Source organism: Boleophthalmus pectinirostris, unplaced genomic scaffold (genome assembly GCF_026225935.1).
Source record: "Boleophthalmus pectinirostris isolate CB_2022bp ecotype Guang Dong unplaced genomic scaffold, ASM2622593v1 HiC_scaffold_19, whole genome shotgun sequence".
NCBI lineage: Eukaryota > Metazoa > Chordata > Actinopteri > Gobiiformes > Gobiidae > Boleophthalmus > Boleophthalmus pectinirostris.
The window spans coordinates 21,437,858-21,459,165 of record NW_026571140.1 but is presented as its reverse complement, the minus strand read 5'-3'; the positions used below and the strand labels follow the sequence as shown (position 1 = coordinate 21,459,165).

At 40.0% G+C, this 21,308-nt stretch overlaps 2 protein-coding genes across 3 annotated transcripts; both read right to left on the bottom strand.

Moving 5' to 3' along the window:
* Nucleotides 1-65: 65 nt before the first annotated feature.
* LOC110175396 (AFG3-like protein 1) lies at nucleotides 66-5,462 on the bottom strand. 2 transcript variants are annotated; one of them, XM_055154467.1, is made up of 17 exons: nucleotides 5,246-5,462; nucleotides 4,554-4,644; nucleotides 4,433-4,483; nucleotides 4,237-4,352; nucleotides 4,005-4,154; nucleotides 3,864-3,938; nucleotides 3,665-3,786; nucleotides 3,311-3,584; nucleotides 3,070-3,207; nucleotides 2,740-2,893; nucleotides 2,556-2,663; nucleotides 2,153-2,278; nucleotides 1,950-2,060; nucleotides 1,766-1,881; nucleotides 1,483-1,683; nucleotides 1,199-1,393; nucleotides 66-1,101 (listed from the first exon to the last, which is right to left on the bottom strand). In XM_055154467.1, exons 1-17 carry the CDS (start codon nucleotides 5,360-5,362, stop codon nucleotides 886-888), a joined length of 2,361 nt encoding a protein of 786 aa, XP_055010442.1. In that variant the 5' UTR covers nucleotides 5,363-5,462; the 3' UTR covers nucleotides 66-885. The 2 variants fall into 2 exon arrangements, with proteins under 2 accessions (XP_055010442.1, XP_055010443.1); XM_055154468.1 differs by having other exon boundaries at nucleotides 4,554-4,641.
* Nucleotides 5,463-5,499: 37 nt separating this feature from the next.
* def8 (differentially expressed in FDCP 8 homolog) lies at nucleotides 5,500-19,830 on the bottom strand. Its single transcript, XM_020941381.2, has 12 exons — nucleotides 19,681-19,830; nucleotides 18,589-18,711; nucleotides 17,421-17,515; nucleotides 17,195-17,344; nucleotides 15,907-16,048; nucleotides 15,386-15,550; nucleotides 15,117-15,244; nucleotides 14,917-15,030; nucleotides 14,725-14,805; nucleotides 6,759-6,899; nucleotides 6,571-6,680; nucleotides 5,500-6,461 (listed from the first exon to the last, which is right to left on the bottom strand). Exons 2-12 carry the CDS (start codon nucleotides 18,695-18,697, stop codon nucleotides 6,368-6,370), a joined length of 1,329 nt encoding a protein of 442 aa, XP_020797040.1. The 5' UTR covers nucleotides 18,698-18,711; nucleotides 19,681-19,830; the 3' UTR covers nucleotides 5,500-6,367.
* Nucleotides 19,831-21,308: the final 1,478 nt, after the last annotated feature.

Genomic DNA, 21,308 nt, shown 5'->3' with positions numbered 1-21,308 from the left:
CAGGCAAATGCAATACAGAAATACTGTAAACACACTACAACACTGACATGCACACAACTATCCAATTAAACGCATCTTATCAAAACTTATTTCTGTCACACCCTGTAGATGTCAGAGTACACTACAGTACTGTAAATTTTAAAAGCATACTGCACTTCTCTAAGATACATGTTACAAATACTTTAGGATTATTGGCATTTTGAGATGAAGAAACAAAACTACAGTTGATTATGAAGTTATTTATACATTCATGTAACTGGCTAAAGGAAACTGTAAAAAATGTGTGAAAAAAAGTTTCTAATTTTAACTTGCACTATAGAGAGAATTATAAGAATGCCAAAAAAATTAATTAAGTGCCAAATTTGCAATTTAGTTTAATCATCAATGCCAATAATTCTGAGGCAGATATAGCTGATATGCTATAAAGATCAACACTGGAAAATGTGAAGGGTAAATAAACATCTTAAAAACTATGTGATTTAATTTATAACACAAAAAAGTCACCATATCTTACAGTAAACACCCTCATCTTCCTATATTCATATTCATTAACTATGAAATTGATCAGAGAACATGTGTATCTTAGAGATACTTAAAATATGTGTCACTGCCAGTTTAGGGACCTGTTTCCAGGCTGGAACAATTTGATGTGAAAATTTGTTTTCAACATCTTTGTATCAATATCATTTTAAAAGGTGTTATAAAAAAAGAAAACAGCTATTGGCAGCTGTGTAAAATAGTTTGATTCAGATTTTTATCATAAATGTAAAATCTTAAATTGCACAATTCAAGGTGATTCTCACCTGTCAAACCACTGCATTGGTTATCAGTATAGATCAGATAAGTCATGGATCAGGTCAAGCTGTCAGACAGTTTGACAAGACATTAGTGTGTCCAAATTGTCTCATCACAGAAGTGGTCTGTTCTTTCCGTCTCTATAGTTTTTAAACTAACAGGCGGCAACTTCATGTCCACTTCATGTTTACTCTTGTCTTCTAATAACTCTTCGTACACTGATGGTTTGTTAAATGGACGGGGACCCAACAGCTCAACCATGTCCGATTTCTGCAATGATTCTTTTTTAAGGAGACGTTTGGCCACCTATATCAAATAACAGGTTCAAGATTAGGGTACACTTTAGATTAGTTTTCTTCATTTATCTATCCCAGCTCTGTTTTGAATATTGAACATTGCTCACCATGTCGACAGCTTGTTTCTTTTCAGTAACAAGCTTCAGGGTGCGCTGGTAGGCAGCAGCTACAAGTGCACGAACCTCCTGGTCTATGAGTTGGGCTGTGGGCTCACTGAAAGGCTTCTCTGTAACTATGTCTCCAAGCTGAGGTAGGTCAAATGACATCTGACCAAATGCCTCACTCATTCCCAGTTGTACAACCTAAAATATAGACGACAACAAAGTAGAATGTTAATTTAAGATTATACATTATATCTTACATACTCAAATCTCAAATACAGTGGGCCTACCTGTGCATAAGCAGATTGTGTGACCTTTCTGAGGTCATCCTGAGCCCCTGTGGTGATGCGTTTAAAGAAAACCTCCTCAGCCACTCGACCTCCTAAGGTCATGCACATTCGGTCGAACAGTTGTTCTTGACTGAACAAATACTGTTCTTTAGGTAAATACTGGGCATAACCTAAGCCTTTGCCCCTGGGGACAATGGATACCTGAATGCAGAACATGGAGACCTTTTTAAGAATTTATTTAGAGTGGAAAATCAACAAAAAGTGGTGATGAAAAAGGCTGCACCTTCAGAAGAGGGTCTGCATGTTCTAAAAACCAACCAGTGACCGCATGCCCAGCCTCATGATAGGCAACTATGGTCCTCTCTGCAAGCTGCAGAGTGTGGGACTTTTTTTCGAGACCTGGGAGAAACAAAACATAGGATTATATAGCAATTTGTATTTCAGGTTTATTTCAAAAGTTAATATACCTCCAATTATCCTCTCCACTGCCTGTTCAAAGTGCTTAGAGTCAACATGTGGATTCAGATGACGTGCTGCAATTAAAGCAGCTTCGTTGCATACATTAGCAATATCAGCCCCTGGAACATGGGAATAATAACTTTCAAGCACAGCAAATGCCACAGATAAAACAAAAAAAACACTCAGAAACAAGACACATTAACACACTAACCAGTGAATCCTGGGGTTAGTTCAGCAAGTTTTCGAGTTAAAAGTTCAAGTTTTATACAGGAGTTCAACTTCAGCTGTTTTAGATGCACCTTAAAAATGGACGCCCTGCCTTTAACATCTGGTAGTCCTGTGGAAAAAAGTATATGTATATGTTTTTTAATTAATAGTTCCCAGTTCAAAGAGGAACATTCTTGTCATGCAAGGATTAATAAAATTAACACCAATATTTTAAGACTAAAGTAGCAGTTTGTGACAACAGAAATTAAGTATAAAGTAGCTGCACTTGAGTAAAATAAACGCATTTGTTGCTTGATGTTAGTTAGACAAGAAGTACACAATAAAATGATAAAATAATAGAATAAAAACATTAAAATTACAAAAACATTTGTATAAATATTTTCAACCTAGATGTATGTGACGATCAAAGCGGCCAGGCCTCAGCAAAGCTGGATCGAGGATATCAGCTCGATTGGTTCCAGCTAAAACTATCACATTTGTGTTGCTATTAAAACCTATTTAAAAAAGAGAGTACAGTTACTAATGATTGATGATGTCTTAATGCACCACAAAGAAAACTGAAAAAGTTACCATCCATCTCTACAAGTAGCTGGTTGAGTGTGTTCTCCTGTTCACTGTGGGAGCTAAAGTTACCATTTCCTCTCTTTCTACCCAGAGCATCAATCTCATCAATAAACAGGATACAAGGGGCATGTCTCCGTGCCAGGGCAAACATATCTCTCACCTAACAGTCAACAGAAAATAAGATCACATTTAATATAGCATGTTTTTATCTCACTTTTGTTGTCTGCTTCATAATGACAATATAATGATTTAAATTAAATTGAATAAAAAACAAATAATGTACTGTATTAAATTTGTATGAATATGATATAAAACGCAGATGACTGTGGAGCTTACTCTGGCAGAGCCCACACCAACAAACATTTCCTGGAATTCAGAGCCGTTTACAGAAATAAACGGGACATCAGCTTCTCCTGCAGTGGCTTTGGCCAACAGTGTCTTCCCTGTCCCAGGAGGTCCCGATAACAGAGCGCCCTAATGCAAAAAATGGCAACAAATGACCTAACAACCGAGTTTAATAGCATCTTATGAAGGTTAATTAAATGTATAAACTATATGCAGTGTAATCATGACAAACCTTTGGAATTTTAGCTCCAAGGTCTCTGTATTTCTTTGGGTTCTTCAGGAAATTAACAAACTCCATAATTTCCAATTTAGCTTCATCACACCCAGCCACATCTTTGAACTTCACACCAACATTGTGTTTTAATAACTTTGCTTTAGATTCACTCATGTCAAAAACACTCCTGCCTTGTCCACCAAGGTTCCGTCCTGACAGAGGACCGTGACGTGTGGCAAAAAGTAAAAACCCAATCAACAGTAAAGGGGAGAGGAGGTTTAACAGAATGCTCCTGTTGAAAAAAAAGAGAAGTCAATTTAAACAAGGGGCTATTCTGTATACAAGCTATTTATATTAAGTCCAAATGGTTACCCATCAGTTTCACTGCAGTAGATCACAGGGACTTTGGTACACTCTAAATCTGTTTCCTGCTGAGTCACCTTCAAATTATGTTCAAAGGAGTCCACACTGCCAATGTTGAACCACAAGTAATTCTAAAACACAACCAATATAATTCACATATATTCATATGTATCATTATCTTCTTTTTAAGTTTATGTCAAACACTAACCACTTGTGAAGTGTCAACTCCACTGACAGGAATTACTCTGACATACTGTTTGTTGATGACCTCCAGGTGATCCACCTGCAATTGGCACAGTATTATGTGTGCTGTATTTGTGAAGTGGACATAGCAAAGATCAGTCGTTACCAAGCCTTTGCATAAGTAATGGTCCACAAAGTCTTTCCAGGAAATATGGACCCCAGTCTCACGGAAGTAAAAGTACAATACAGCAGAAGAGACTCCAGCAGCAGCAACAGCAACATTCAAATATATTTTGTCATTAAAGGACCACTCCTCCTGTTGAACAGCAAACAAAGACCTTCAAAAGCTGAATTTACCTGATGAACTCCATGATATAGGCTACTGGTACAAAATCTACCTGAAAACGTGTCCACCAGTCCGACTGTTTGTTTTTTCTTTCTTTATGATTGTTTTGGTTTTCAGTGTCATCTTCATTTTCTTTTTCAAATGACTCTTGATCTTTTACTTGTTCTTCTAAATATTTAACAAAGCAAAATTATTTTGGCACAGAAAATGAAATACTGAACTTGAATCAAAGTCAACATATAACTCACTTTCAACAGATTTGTTGATTTCTTGATTCTTTGGGAAGAATTTCTCAAAACCTATCAATGAAAATGGTAAGGACCAAAATATTAAATACATAAAAATCTTAAAATAATATGGAAAGATTACCTCTTGGTGGTTTGTTTGCACTAAGTGACCTAGTGAGGGGAATACCAAGTTGGTAAAATCCTCCATATTTCTTCTTGATACAGGACACCTTCTGAAAGAACAATGTAATATACTGCTAAAGCAGGCAGAATAATGTGCACAAAATCACAACCACAACGTATTGTTACGGTCAAATAAAATGTTAAAAATACAATTCAAATCAAAAAGTAGGCTAATCAACCTTCTGTCTATATCTGGATGGCATTGAGGAGAACCCTATAGCATCCATAGAATGACTAGGCTTATAACATTTATTGTTACACAAAGGAAGATCCTCACCAAGCACCGTGCACGCTTCTTTAAACAGACACACCCCTCTGAACCAAGGAAACACTTCAAGAACACTGTAATTATCAGAGCAACATGCGTAACTATAAACAAACAACTACAAACAACCTCTGTATATAAACATCTCTGGGATGTGCGTGTGCATTGAAGAACACAGTGTACTTTTTTCCCACGGCGGCGTGACTCCTTCATGTAATGTATAGGGCAGACTGTGCACCCAGCTGTTATTACCGCCTATCTATTACACAGTTTCAAATAGTAAACTATCATAACAATAAGGCTACATGACCCACTGTTCGCAATAGCAGTGTTACTGGTATCCAAAACACTTTCTAGACTGGCAATGCAATGCATTCGTTGCCTACCAAAGCTGCGGCTGCACGATTGTGTGTTGCAGAAATAGTAGAGAAATCTCGGCTCCAGGTCCGGACTGTCCCGGCTCGGTTCCGAAGGGGCCCTATGCCTATAGACAACAGCCCCATCGTTCACAGAGCTTCGATCCTTCTGCATCAACTATGATGGAGTTTGTCTTGTAGCCAGTTGACAGTTGTTACATTGGTCACGTTGAAAATCTATCGCGAGAGTTTGACGAAAAAAAAACAAAACAAAAAAAACAAAGTCTGACTCTTAATACTTTATTCGTGCAATACTGGACAACAACGTACATTTCGTAATTTAGTTTGTTTTCACCCCTAGTTTGAAAGTTACATAGGCTTATGTAAATTGCTTAACAACAATGCATAGTATACCATACCCTCAGAGAAAATGCTTAATTTTAAGAAAATATCCCGATTTTTTTTTATGGCGAATATGCTGATAATATGGACTGACAAACACAAAAGTAGGTAGTTTTTGATGTTGATACTGGCAGTTTAAATTGTGATGACTATTTATTTACTTGGGAAATAGCCCAAATGCAGCTTTACCTACTTATTTATTATTTATTACATTCTGACAATTTCAATTTCTACCTTGTAATATTAATGAGGGGAGTCTTATTTCACGTCGCTTCAAATTTGTTTTAAGATGCACAAGGAATGTATTAATATAACATTTCTGGATAAACTAACAAAACACCTAGTTAAAAAAAACGGGGGAAGGGGTAAACCAAGTGAGTGATTAGATTAGTGTATCAAAAATGTATTTTATCAACTTAATTTTGAGGCTTCTTTATAATGTAGCAATAAAACATGTTTGAGGCAGATAATGGTTTGTATGAACTAGTTGTATAATAACTTCATGCAATAAAGTACAGCTTGGAAAACTTTCCTTCACACACTTAAACAAAAGTTCAGTTTGTCACCTTTCAGTCTGAATTAAATTAAATGGGAATCTGATTAGATGGATACCCTGTACAATCCGTACACAGTGCACAAACAGAATTAATGAATTAAATACAGAATGAATTAAACATATCTGCATTAACACTTGGTGTTCTAAAAGAAATAAAATATAACTAAGTGCAACAGGTAGTATTATTTTCATTACTATGTAGTTTGCATGTCCAGCGGCTCATCCTGTTTGCGCCCTGTCATCCGGGTACATCTTGGGCAAGTTGTAGAGTTGTCATAATAACAGTCCCTAAAGAGATACAAGCCAAACAATATCTACTACAACACACTAGCTCCAAGGAGACGTTAATGAAAATATCACACTCAAAAATAGTGTTTTCCATGACATGAAAACTCACCTGTGAAAGACAGCAGAGCAGTCCTGGCAGACTGAAGTGTGGCTGTCAAAAGGGAACAGGATGTCTCCCTCTTTGCACAATTCACACACAAATCCTTTGGCTTGACATTTCTGCACACAAGATTCAGTAAAAGTAGTGTTGGAAAGACATAATCTGAAACAGAGGTAAGAAACGTAGTGTGCACCAACCTCACAGTCTAATTTAATGTGCTTTGCAAATGTGGTATGAATCTCTGTGAGAGAACAGCTGAGGCGGCCACTGGAAATGTCGATCAGATCTTGTAGTGAATACATGTCGTCATTTTCCACAAAGTGCTGCCGGTCTTGAAGCTTTTGAAAAGGAATAAAATGCAATGATCCACCATATTTATTTGCAAAACTTTTTGATATGATTTATCAGATGCAGTGTTATGCAAATAAAAAGAATGATCTTGGCACTGCTTCTTGTACATAGGCTTATGTTTGCCTACAACCACAAGATGGAGCTATTGAAAAGAGGATATTAAAGGCTTTGTTGGTGCCATTTTCTATGTTGTAATTTAGGCTCCTTTTTGGTTCAGATTCAAATTAATATTGTAATTTGTGTTATATGAAGTGACTGCTTGTTGCAACTAAATTTAGGGTTACATTGCTGTACTATGTTTGATAATTTGCATATGAGATAATTTTAATTTAGTTTGAATTGGTTCAGATTGATTAGTTTCGAATTTCCGGATGTGTAGCCAATGGGAGCTGGCGCTTTGAGTTCACGTATGTATGTGGAGAAAGCCATTGCTGTTTTGTTTATGTGAGAACTTCATTAAAAGACGGGGCGAACACTGTTTTTCTACCGTCGTTGAAACCTAAACACGAGTAGACTCGTTCTTTCCGTCTGGAAGTGGTTGGTTTCATGAATATGCAAGAAGAGAATTCACGGAACATCAGAGAGCAAATTTAACCACTACATTAAGTAGAAAAACAATCGCCAAGGGCGAGAGAAGATCACCGGTATCCGAGGGAAGTTGCGCAGCGCTGGGAGTTGAGAACGGGATGGCTAGCTGAAGAGGATTTGCGCGATGCCAACCCCATCGGATTCCCAGACGACTTCAGCGATGAAGGATGAGTACACAAAAAATAATCTGGATCTCGCAACTAATGGCAAATGACGACGATTACTTCATTGTAATTACCGTAGCCAAGTAACGCGACCAAGTCAACACGCAAACGTTAAGCTCCGCAGTTAGCCACACAGAACAAAGAGGGCGCTATTGTTAGCTAGTCATATCAGCCCAAAGGAAGCTCGAGTTTGCCTCTGGAAATAAAGTCAGCCCTGAAATTTTACTTTGGAAAACTATATGTTTTAAAATTAAAGGACTGCTGATCCAGATTTCAGAAGTTTGCAAGAGTTTGCTGTAAGAAGAGACTTACCTATCATTAATAGCCAAATGTCTGTGGATGAAAACAAGATGGAGGGAAATGTTGATTTAGAAATAAAAAGAAAGATAAAGTTGACTGTAAAGGCCCTAGAAGAGAAACTTGATAAACAAATGAACCTCAGAAAACGTGTCTTAGCACGCCTTGTCTCCAAAGCTGAAGAAATAAAAGACCTCATGAAAAATGATTCCAATGCGCTTATAGTAGAACAAGATCATCTCTGTGATTACTCAAAACTCCTAAATGAGTTTATTGAAGTAAACAATGCAGTTAGTGAACTGTTATCAGATGAAGAAAGGAAAGCTGACCAGCAGTATTGGAGTGAGCCAAATCTTACAAAGTATGAGACTCTTTTGACCACACTGGAGCAGTGGATAATAAATGGAAGACAGCGAGCCAAGGCCGCTGAAGAGGTGAATCCAGATGACAGTCTATCCACGGTACAACAAAATTATGGTTCAGTCCCACCACGAAGCGTATGCAGTAGACTCACAAAGTCATCCAGTGCATCATCTCATGCTTCATCCCTGCGTAAAAGGGAGGAAGCTCACCGTGCAGCCCTACTTGCGCGTGCAGCCACACTTAAGAAAAAAGAGGCACTGCAGTTGGAAGAGGCTCAAATGGAAGCACAACTGAAAGCCAAGAAGATTCATTTGAAGGCTCAAATGGAGGAGCTGGATGTTGAAACTGCTATCACAGAGTCCACAGCAAAGATACAAGTTTTGGAAGAATATGATGACACAGAAAACATGGACGACGGCATGAATTCCTACCTCAACAAAAACATGCATACAACAGCAACCATCGAACATTATGCTCCAGGTGTCAAACCAAAATTGACCAGCTGTCCTCGAGTTATCCAAGACTGCAGTGCATTTCAAGGTCCAACTAGACACACCTCCTATGTGCAAGTAAAGAATGAAAATGACGATAACGCAAACACAAGTTCCAATGGAAGGCAAGTCGAACTCGGCGAAGTGATATTGAAACAGAAGGATATCACAGAGATGTTGGTCACACAACAGAGACTAGCCAACCTGCCTCAACAAAAGGTCCCTGAATTCAGTGGTGATCCTCTTGAGTTCCTGCCATTCCTGAGGGCCTTTGAGCACATTATTCACAGCCGTACAGACAACGACGCTGATCGTTTGTACTATCTAGAGCAATTCACCCTTGGTGAACCAAGAGAACTGGTTAGAAGTTGCCAACACATGAGTGCACAACAAGGCTACAATGAAGCGAGAAAGCTCTTGACCTATCACTACGGCAATGAGCAGAAAATAGCCGCGGCATATGTGGACAAGGCTGTCAAATGGCCTCCAATCAAAGTAGAAGATGCCAAAGTCACTTCACAGTTTCTCCATATTTCTCACCAGATGCAACAACGTCATGAAGGATTTGGAGTACCTTGAGGAGATGAACAGCCCGAGCAACCTTCGAATTGTTGTCCACAAATTGCCCTTTAGACTTCGCGAAAGATGGAGAGTCATAGCCTTTGACATACAAGAACACGAAGGAAGAAGAGCAAAGTTCTCCGATCTCGTGATGTATATCAACAGACAAGCCAAGATAGCTTTAGACCCACTGTTCGGCGATGTCAAAGAATCCTCCGAAGCAAAAGAAAGGAGCAAGGTAAGCGTTAAACCTGCGATGGGTCGACTGAAAAGAACCACTGGCTGTGCTACAAGTGTTGCACTAGATGACGATGCCTCAGAATCAAGAAAGAACAAGCAAACAAGCAATGCATTTCAAGAGCCATGCCTGTACTGCAATAAAGGACACGCTCTGAGTGCATGTAACAAAATAAGAGGTCTGCCAAATAAGGAGAAAATTGACTTCCTTAAAGGAAAAGGACTTTGTTTTGGGTGTTTAACGCAAGGACATGTAGGAAAGGACTGCAAAAAGAGAGCTATATGTGAAATCTGCAGCAAGAAACACCCAAGTCTGCTTCACAGCAAAAGAGAAGTCAATGTCGACCAGGCCCATGCCGAGCCTGAGAAAAGTCAAGGCTCCATCAGTGGACACTCAATTCCACAAGAACATGTGTCAGCCAAGAGTGAACTCACAACAGTCACCGGGGCCGGAGGCAGCGATTGCATCCTTTCCATCGTGCCTGTGCGCATCAAATCCAAGAAGAGCAACACGACAGTAGAGACATATGCATTTATGGATTCAGGAAGTTCTGCCACATTTTGCTCGGAAAAATTGATGAGACGGCTTGGCGTCCATGGTAAAAAAACCCAGGTGCTACTCCGTACTATGGGCCAGGAGAAGCCTGTGTCCTGCTTCGTGCTCTCAGATCTAGAAGTGTGTGGTCTGACAGAAAACAAGTACATAAGCCTGCCAGATGTCTACACCCACACGGACATACCTGTAACAAAGGACAATGTCCCTGTAGAGAAAGACTTGGAAAGATGGCCATATCTGCGAAAAGAAATACAGCTACCACAAATCGACGCAGATGTGGAGATGCTCATCGGAATGAATGCTCATTCTGCCATGGAGCCGTGGGAGATTATCCACAGTCAAGACAATGGGCCTTATGCAATAAAGACTACACTTGGTTGGGTAGTAAATGGCCCTCTCAAGAAAGGTGACAGCCACCACAAGTCAAGTCACTACGGTCAAGGTGCTTCAGTCAACAGAATGTCAGTCAGCAGTGTGGACAGCATGCTATTACAGCAATACAATCACGATTTTCCAGAGCAAGCCTGCGAAGAGAAGTCAGAAATGTCACAAGAAGACATTCAGTTTATAAAGTCTGTGAATGAGACAATCAAAAAAGTCAATGGACACTATTGCATCGGAATGCCTCTCAGAAACAAAAACGTGATGATGCCAAACAACAAATGTGTTGCCGAGCAACGAGCATCAAACCTGAAAAGAAAACTTGCCAAGAACTCCAGCTTCCACAATGACTACAAGACCTTCATGTCAGACCTGCTGAGTAAAGGCTATGCAGTAGAAGTTCCCACGGACGAGCTCAACCGCAACGATGGCAGAGTATGGTACATTCCCCATCATGGTGTGACCCATCCGCAAAAGGGGAAGATGCGTGTTGTTTTTGATTGCACCGCCTCGTTTCAAGGGAAGTCACTAAATGAGGAGTTGTTACAGGGTCCAGACCTCACTAATGGTCTGGTTGGAGTCCTGACGAGGTTTCGCCATGAACATGTCGCTCTCATATCCGATATTGAGGCTATGTATCATCAGGTGAGAGTCCCTAAAGAGGACTCTGATCTCCTACGCTTCCTCTGGTGGCCACAGGGTGACCTAAACCAGCCTCTGCGCGAATACAAGATGGTAGTCCACTTGTTCGGGGCCAAGTCTAGCCCGAGCTGTGCCAACTACGCTTTACGGAAGACTGCAGAGGATGGTAAAGACAGATCATCACCTGAGGCAGTAACTACAGTCCTAGAGCACTTCTCTGTCGATGATTGCCTGGTCTCAGCTTCTAATGAGAAAAAGGCTACTTCCTTGACCAAGGACCTTGTGGCGCTCTGCGAGAGTGGAGGATTCCATTTGACTAAGTGGTCTAGCAACAGCCGTGAAGTGCTGTCATCTCTTCCCGAACACGAGAGAGCAAAGGAGATCAAGAATCTAGATCTGGACAGGGATGAACTACCGATGGAAAGGGCCCTTGGGGTGGACTGGTGCATAGAATCAGATTCCTTCAAGTTTCGTATCCTTGTGAAGAGTATGCCTTTAACCAGACGGGGTATCCTCTCAGTCGTAAGCTCAATTTATGACCCCCTTGGATTTCTGTCGCCTTTCATTCTTCTTGCGAAGATCATTGTCCAGAATCTCTGCCGAATGAAACTTGCCTGGGATGATGAGATTCCAGAAGACATAGCAAACAGATGGGTTGGCTGGCTGTCTGACTTGAGCCAGTTCTCCAGCTTTTCCATTAGGAGGTGCTTCAAACCTGAGGGATTTGGTCCAGTAGTGTCGGCCCAGCTGCACCACTTCTCCGACGCTAGCGAGAAGGGCTATGGCATTGTTACTTACCTCCGCATCGAGAACAGCCACGGTCGAGTCCATTGCTCATTTCTTCTAGGAAAATCCAGAGTGAAGCCGCTTAAACCAGTCACCGTCCCGCGCCTCGAGCTTACAGCAGCTACCATTGCGGTAAAAATGGATAAGCTTTTGAGGCGAGAGCTTCAGATGGACCTCAAAGACTCCGTGCTGTGGACAGACAGCACCACTGTCCTCCGATATATCGACAACTATGGCGCTCGCTTTAAAACCTTTGTTGCAAACAGAGTATCAACAATCAGAGAAAACACGAGGCCAGCACAGTGGAGGTACGTCAGCACAGTTTCTAATCCGGCTGACCATGCATCCCGAGGAATGAATGCAGAGTACTTCATGAAGTGTCAGATTTGGATTGAAGGTCCTGACTTCCTAGCCAAGAACGAATCTCAATGGCCGGTCTTATCAGAGTTCTCAAGAGAGATAAGTGAAGACGATGCTGAAGTGAAGCATATGACCAGCACGAATGTTATTAAGGCAGTCGACTCAAGCACAGACCCTCTCTTCAAGCTAACTCATTACTACTCCAACTGGCACAGTCTGAGGAAGGCCGTCGCCTGGATGTTGAGACTGAAGGAGCTACTTAGAAGCCTCTGCGAAAGAAGGAAGATGTTTGAGTCTCAAGCCCAGCCAAGTCAAGATGTGAAAACTAAAACAGTTGAGAAACACATGCAGAAATGGAGATCTTCCCTAAAAGGAACCTATCTGACTGTCAAGGACATCAGAAGAGCAGAAGCCGCTATTATTCAGTTCTGCCAAAGTCAAACTTTCCACGAAGAGCTTTGTGCACTGCAGAAAGGAGAAAAGATCAAGAGAAGCAGTTCCATCGTGAAACTGGATCCCTTCCTCCAAGATGGCGTTCTCCGGGTTGGCGGAAGATTGCACCATGCTGCCTTGCCAGAACATATGAGGCATCCAGCCATTCTGACCAAGGATCATCACGTAACAACCTTGATCATCAGGAATGCTCATGAGGAAATCGGACACGGAGGGAGAAACCACACCCTCGCTCAGCTAAGGCAAAAGGTCTGGATATGTAAAGGAAATGCAGCTGTGAGAAGTGTGCTTTCAAAATGTGTGAAATGCCTGAAGAGTCAAGCTGCCGTGAGTGAACAGAAAATGGCAAATCTACCACCTGATCGTCTTCTGCCTGACCATCCACCGTTCACCAACGTCGGTGTAGACTACTTTGGCCCTTTCGAAGCTAAGCGTGGGCGCGCACGAGTCAAGCGTTATGGTGTCATATTTACTTGCCTTACAGTCAGAGCCATCCACATTGAAATCGCACACTCACTCGACACAGATTCATGTATAAATGCAGTGAGACGATTTATTGCCAGAAGAGGACAAGTAGAAGTTATGAGATCTGATAACGGAACGAACTTGGTAGCTGCAGAACATGAGATCTGTCAGGCGATGAAAGAATGGAACCAGTCCCAGATCTCTGACGCTCTGCTGCAAAGAGGAGTTACTTGGATCTTCAACCCACCTGCCGGTTCGCACCATGGCGGGATTTGGGAGCGCCAAATAAGAACAGTAAGGAAAATACTTACCAGTCTTCTGAAGCTCCAGTCACTTGACGACGAATGTCTGCACACTGTTATGTGCGAAGCAGAAGCAGTGATTAATGGCAGACCCCTCACCAAGTCATCTGATGATGTGGATGACCTCGAGCCACTGACACCAAATCATCTCCTTCTTCTTAAAGGGAAACCAGCGCTCCCTCCAGGCATGTTTCATAAGGAGGATCTATACTCCAAACGAAGATGGAGGCAAGTGCAGTATATCTCTGATATCTTCTGGAAGCGCTGGTCAAGAGAATACTTGCCCCTCCTACAAGAAAGGCAGAAGTGGCTGGAAAAGAAGAGAAATGTGAAAGAGGGAGACATCGTACTCATCGTGGACGAGAGGGCTCCAAGAGGGTCCTGGTTAATGGGGAAGGTGGAGAAGACTATCCCTGACGCCCAAGGGTTTGTCCGTCGAGTCCTAATCAAAACGAAGACCAACACCCTGGAGAGACCCATAGACAAGCTGTGTCTCCTGCTGGAGATGGAAGAATCTCATGGACAATGAAAGACATTATTATTTAGGAATTTATTATTATTATTTTTTGTTGGCTTCCATTAGATTAGTTTTAGGTTGTTTACAGCGGTTTGGACTTAAGTAAAAGTACTAAAGGGAATTGAATATAGAAAATGACTCTTTAGTTTAGTTATGTAATTGTCATCCCCATGATGAGCAATTAGGGGCCGGAAATGTTGGTGCCATTTTCTATGTTGTAATTTAGGCTCCTTTTTGGTTCAGATTCAAATTAATACTGTAATTTGTGTTATATGAAGTGACTGCTTGTTGCAACTAAATTTAGGGTTACATTGCTGTACTATGTTTGATAATTTGCATATGAGATAATTTTAATTTAGTTTGAATTGGTTCAGATTGATTAGTTTCGAATTTCCGGATGTGTAGCCAATGGGAGCTGGCGCTTTGAGTTCACGTATGTATGTGGAGAAAGCCATTGCTGTTTTGTTTATGTGAGAACTTCATTAAAAGACGGGGCGAACACTGTTTTTCTACCGTCGTTGAAACCTAAACACGAGTAGACTCGTTCTTTCCGTCTGGAAGTGGTTGGTTTCATGAATATGCAAGAAGAGAATTCACGGAACATCAGAGAGCAAATTTAACCACTACAGGCTTATTTTACATGACTAACCTGTAAGAGAAGTCTAGCCTCCATAGCCTCCTTACAGGTGATAAAATAGGGCTTCATTAGGAGAATATCTTGACGAAGTTTCTGCAAGTAAAATAAATATGTCAGTATTATTTCGACAAATTATTTGATCTTTAGATTAGAATGAATACATCTGCATAAATCACCTAAGTGAATTACTCTGATTTATCTTACCCTGATCTCGACCAGCTCTTCCACAAAGTTAAACAGCAGTGGGTTGATTTCTTTTAACTTTAATACAGGTCGCGGCATCATAAGGGCCAAGTAACGTAGTGAAGATCGGCAGACCTATGAAATATAAATGCAATATTAAATGTGCTATTTTTGATTCATCCTCATCCAACAAATATTTACTGTAGCTTCTTCTCTTATACCTTTCGTGGTTCAAACTCCCAGTTATGAATAACCCGGGCAGGGATAATAGCCGTGTCATTCCAGTGGCATGTGCTACAGTAATACTGGCCTGTATAGTCACATTGTCTGGCTTCACTCGGCACTCCCCCTTTAAAACAAACACATTATAAAGCTACCAGGATGTACTTGTGACTTTGTTGACATACACTTAAGTACATTTTCCATGTAATATTTCTATACACAGCATTAACAAATAATCCCAATAGTACCCTTGGGCGATGTTACTCACGCAGTGAAACTGGTGTCCGACACTCAGCGCAGCGATAGTCTTGACGGTCCAGACCAATCTCAGGGCAGATACTGAGCTCATACTCTGACTGATGGCTGACTTTGGACCTCACACAGGGTTTATTTATCAAGTTCAGACATTTACTATGACAACGATAATAACATCCTGAAACAAAGAAAACATTTATAGCATTTTCCATTACATTAACAATAATTAGCACAATAAACAGTCATTGAGTGTTAGTTTGGTTGAGTCATGAGTGCCGTGGTGACCTGAGTAGCCTGTTTTTGATGGGTCTGAAAAACATGATTGTAAAACATCTTCTATAAACAATGTGCCTTTATGGGAAGCATGTCCGAGGGCTATCTGACCTGCCATACCGTGCCATAAACATTTGTTTGAGGTCAAAAGTCATCAAATTCAGAATGCAGCATGACAGAGGCTTTTAGTAGCCGAGTTTGATTATGACTGCTGAATATCTGAATGTGAATAAATGCTTTGTATCAAGAACTTATGTTTACCTGTGCATGTATACCAAGTCTGGATGAGACCCCAAATAATGGCACTACACTTGTCACATGTCTGTTTCACACTTTTGCTCTTTTCTTTAGAAAATCGGTGCTCCAAGAGAATTCTCAAATTAGGCTCATCTTCCTCTGGATCCTTGAAAATAAAAAAAAATGTGTGAGTGTGCTCAAAACTCTGTAAAGGACCAATACACAAAGTACTCTGTACTCTGTACTGTAAAGACAGCAAATTAGTTACAGTTATTATATTACAGAAGTCAATAAAAACGTTCTTATTAACAGAATGTTTCTAGTCGATGCTCTATAAAAATAAGTAAATTACAAACCAAAAATCACATTAGAGCAGGGGTGTCAAACTCATTTTGGTCTGAGGGCCGTATCCAACCTACTTTGATCTCAAAGGGGCCGGATCAGAAAACTCATGGCATATAAACCCCAAAAATAACAATAAGTTTAAATATTTGGGCAGAGAAACACAAATCTATTACAGAAATCTTTTTTAATTGATGAACTCTTTTACAAAATATTATAATATTATGAACAACCTGAAACTTTAAGAAAAATACAATTTCAACACAATGTTTTAACATGAACTTGTATGTAAACAGGAATAAGTAAATTTTTCTTGGAAAATCCTGCACTCGGCTCCACTTTTCTCATTTGTGACATTTTGCTGATGAGGGTGTCACGGTCAACAGTCAAAACGATTGTCCTTTAAGAGCTTTTAGAAAGAGGCAATTCTTCATTTGTGTTGCTCTGGTGGGAGACCACGCACAGAGGCGCTGGAGACGCTGCTGTGATAAACACCACAGAAAATTAACAATATTTTAATAGAAATATAATTACAATATTTTAGTAGAAAGTCAGCTGAGGGCCAGATTAAAGGTCTTGGAGGGTCGGATCTGGCCCCCGGGCCTTATGTTTGACACCTGTGCATTAGAGTCTGAGAAACTATGCTCTCTAGGAATCAGTTCACACAAAGGGGCTATAAATATACAGAATATAGATTAAGAGTAATTGTTGTGAAAATGCTTTTGATTAACAAACTGTATTAACATGTATTAACATTATAAATGATACATTTATATTGGTAATTTCCATGTGGTAATGCATTAGACTGAAACTAAACCTGTCCTATTCAGAATTAGAATCAATTTATTTACATTAAACCAGGAACTTGCTTTGGTGGTATGGTGCAACATAAAACAATGATTAATACTAGTAAATATAAACTATAATAAAATATACATTATGCATACATTAGTGTTTAAACATATCAAACCTTGAGCTCTTGCAGCTTGAGGCGAAGGTGGATGAGTTTAACCACAGTGTCCTTCTGTCTCTCTGAGTGCTCTGGTAACTCCAAGATTAATTTCTTGCATTCCTCAATTGCAAGCTTCAGCTTTTCAATATCAGAAGCTACAAATGAACCCTACAACAGAGTTAAAGAATAATGTTTAAATGTTAGAAAATCAGGACCAGGAAACATAACAGAAATTGAGACTGACCACAGGCCTAGAGAAGTGATCTTCAGCTAAACCCAGGTCCATGGTCCTGTCAGAGCTGTGGGTCCGAGTCCCAGACAACAACTCTGGTCTGGATTCTGCAAAAACAGAAGTATTCCCTTGTCTTTACATGCTAACAGTGCACTTGTACCAGCACCAGCAGTCAATAAACACCAAGAAAGAACGGATATCCAATAAACTATAGTAATAGGTGACTGAACAGGCTTTAAAGTTAGAGTAAACCACAAACTGTATTTTCATTTGAATACAGATATTTAAAACTGAAAACAATGAAACTGCTTCTGAAGTCATGTTGCTCTATGTGTTTATGGGTCACAGCTGAGAATCATGAGCCCTATCCATTCCAACATTACTGTTGCACATGCTGCATGTAAACCCATGAAAAATGAGGATAACTAATCAATCAACGGTTGACAATTCAATGTAGGTCGATGTTTTAACAATAAGCAGACTAGTATGTCCGTTAAGCTGTTCTTTCAGTAAGACAGTGATCATGAACTTATTACCTACCTGCTGGGATGTTGAAGTTTGGACTGGTTACACTGCACTGAACAAATAGACACCTTGAAGCCTTAAAAACTCACTGAAATGTCTCAGAAGGAAGTGATGTGTGGCAAAGTGCTTATGTGAACTGAAAAAGCATTGTTTTTAACTTCCCTTTCCTTAGGCTAATATGTACTATAGATAATAAAATGCAGCAGCAAAATGTGCTAATTGGAGAGAGCTGTTAGGAATGACAACATTTAAATCATAATAATTTTAAGAGGCACAGCTGTTGGTCTAACTTATGACCTTACAAATGAAGCATAAATGAATTCAACAAAATATCTAATCTACCTGCCATGGGCAGGAAATTTAAAGATTTAAAAATTTTAACGTCTATGCTTGATTTCATAAAATGTCCAAACTATTATTTTTCCTGGGTGTGTTGAGCAAAGTGATGCCAGTTGGGAGAAGCCTACAGAGTTGATACTGTATTTTGTCTATATTTGTGCTCTGTGGACATTCTCAAACTTTCAAGAAAACACTACCAACTTATTTTATGTCTGGACATTGATTTAATTTTTCATTACACGTCATGTTCAAGCCAAGGCCCAGACAGCAGTACTGTGGCAAATCAACTAGCCAACTGTTTTTTGCTCCTAATTACCTTGCTTCGGTGCAGGCTTTCCCTCTTGGGGGTCATCTTCTTCCTCTCCACGATCAAAGGGATTGAGTCGGGTCTGTCGGAAATGTGCTAGCCTCTCACCATACTCCATTTTAATGGCTACATCTGAAAAACAGACATACATTTCCTTCATTTTACTTGAAACTTTTTTGAACACCAATTATTACATGCATTGCTGGGTCAGGATCTGAACTATTTTCAGGAAGCTTACTGAAAGTGTGGACATTTTTTAAAACATTCACAACTGACTTGGCTTTTGATTTACCAGCCAGTCGACACTCCTACTATGATGGTTTTGAGTTCTGGATCATAACAAAATCATGGATACAGTTTCTTTAGCAGGGTGGCTGGCCCACCATAGAGATGGGGGAGCTTGTACTTCTACCTACTCTTTTTGAGCACCTCAACTATACAGTTAAATTACTGCAATTACTGTAATGTAAGGAAAATTTTGCTCAAATACGTAAATACCAGTAAATAAATAAATAAATAAGTAAACAGCGAGAGGAGCCAGCAGAAGTATTGTAGCTCAGGAGGCGTTACAGTTGTTTCCCATCGAAGAAGGGCACAAGAATACACAGGGGGACAGCACTAGGAGGAGCTGCTGTGGCCAGGTTCAGATACAGCAGAAGAAATACTACACACGCACATACACAAGCGCGCGCACACACACATGCACCTCAAAACAAATTAATATTCATATTTTATTTAAATACACTTATAAATACCCAAGTGCGAATAACGGACCTTTTTTCTACATTTTAGACAGGATATTTCGTCTTACGCCGCACATAACCATGCGTAAAAAGAAGCATCATCATCGCCTCACCAACTCTAACCAATGAGAACACGCGTAAACGGTGAACTTCAAGTCATCAAAACATAATTAATGTAACAGCATAAGGTAATATGGATTTACATTTTGCATTAGCTGAATAAAACCAGCTTTCATCATGCAGCATCCTTCCTGGATAGCCAAAGCTAAAGCCAGAGTAGCTAAGCTAAACGATTCAAATAAACCAATACATGTGTAATCTGAAAATGCCACCCGGGTCAACTTTAAACGAAACCTACCACGTTGTTGCCTTTTTGCTCATAAGGGTTATTACTGGATTTTATATTCTTGCTTTCTTCGCTTCTAGGTAATATGTACACAGCTCAGCTGACGTTATTTTTGTCAACAGCACAAGGCAAGTGCGCGTCAGTTCTCACCGCACACCGATCATGTTCCCATCAGTACTTTCATAATAAAATGTGTTTATTGGTTAGAGTCTCAAACTATGTATTAATTTCAATGTTTTAATGATTCAGTGTTTAAATAAATGCCTTATAATTACATTTTAAGTGTTTTACGTAAACCCAAATAAATGCTAGGCTGTAAGATAACAGAATAATAAGACTCTCGAAAAGGAAGTCTTTGTCAGCATGAATATTTTCAATCAATAAATGGAATCCTCTTCACCTGATCTGAAGCTGCAAAGGATACCAGTGCAGCCGGTGCACAATAAGTCCATCCCATATGGCCTCAACAACGTCAGACCAGTTTCCCCGACGTTGTGAAGGTCCTGGAGAGTCTTGTCCTGCTCAACTTAGACCCCTGGTGGCCCTGCCCTGGACTCTTCACAATTTGCTTATTAGCCTCATGTTAGTGTAGACAATGCAGTCATTTTCTGCAGTGTGCTCACCCTCACCTGGATAGTGAAAATATTATTGCAGACCATGTGCTCCTAAACATGACAAGACAAGGAATTGGACTTTAACTTCAGACTGAAAATGACAAGTACCAGCGAAGCCTATCACCATCCAAGGCCAAGACGAGGAAGTTATGGACCGGTACAAGTAGCCTACTTGGGGGTCCCTCTAGACCTGGACTGGAGGGATAGCTGCAATACTGTGTACAAGAAACGCATGAGTAGAGAAATAGATCTTTCAATGTGTGTAGCAAGTTACTTTAGATCTACCAATATGACTGATGTGGTCTACTGGAGAAGTATTCGCAAAAGGGACACTGATTGTATGTACTGACAAACTGCTCAGTGAAACTGGTCACGTGATCAGCTATGGTATAGAGACATTAGTTAAAGTGATATCAGTCACATCAACTGTGTAACTCATCCTTACATAAGAGATTATCATAGGCCTATACATAGTTTATTTTTTATTAGTATATTTAGTTAGTATATTTTTTGACACGTTTGCTATTTTTGCTAAATAATGTGACCTGCATGCAGACATGTTAGTCCTGGTTTAGTTCTGTTTTAATTCCAGGTTTAGTCTACATTTGCATGCATGTGTGAAAGTGTGGCACCCTAGTTTAATGTGTCCTTTAACTGGAGTCTGGAGTATGGAAGTTCTAAAAAGTTGCAGTTAAGTACTTGCAAAACGTGTTACCCCATTGTGATAACAGTTCTTAAATAAAATTTCTTGTATAGTTCCAACTTGTTTAAATGGTGCATAGCTTGGAGTCTGGGCTATAAGTTTAGGTGGACAGTTCTGGTCACATTGTGGCCCCATGCCGGGTTTGTTGGGTGAGTCTTTTGTAGAATATTACTTTAGTTTAAAGATAAATAGATACTGAGTGTGTTTTTGCTTTAGTATTTCACCGCCAGTGTCTCAAAGGCCTGGTTGTTCATCATAACATCACAAAACACTACAATAACTTACAAAATATGACCTGTTCCCATAAACTAATTGGACTGATC

What these genes read in the sequence shown, in the direction of transcription:
- LOC110175396 (XM_055154467.1), bottom strand. Translation starts at nt 5,362, where the DNA reads ATGGGGCTGTTGTCTATAGGCATAGGGCCCCTTCGGAACCGAGCCGGG. An exon ending in AATCAACAAATCTGTTGAAA is followed by an intron (nt 4,353 to 4,432) that starts GTGAGTTATATG and finishes TTAAATATTTAG; the next exon opens with AAGAACAAGTAAAAGATCAA. An exon ending in AGAAACAAGCTGTCGACATG is followed by an intron (nt 1,102 to 1,198) that starts GTGAGCAATGTT and finishes TATTTGATATAG; the next exon opens with GTGGCCAAACGTCTCCTTAA.
- def8 (XM_020941381.2), bottom strand. Translation starts at nt 18,697, where the DNA reads ATGGAGTATGGTGAGAGGCTAGCACATTTCCGACAGACCCGACTCAAT. An exon ending in GGGAGTTTGAACCACGAAAG is followed by an intron (nt 15,031 to 15,116) that starts GTATAAGAGAAG and finishes TATATTTCATAG; the next exon opens with GTCTGCCGATCTTCACTACG. An exon ending in TGCTCTGCTGTCTTTCACAG is followed by an intron (nt 6,462 to 6,570) that starts GTGAGTTTTCAT and finishes GTATCTCTTTAG; the next exon opens with GGACTGTTATTATGACAACT.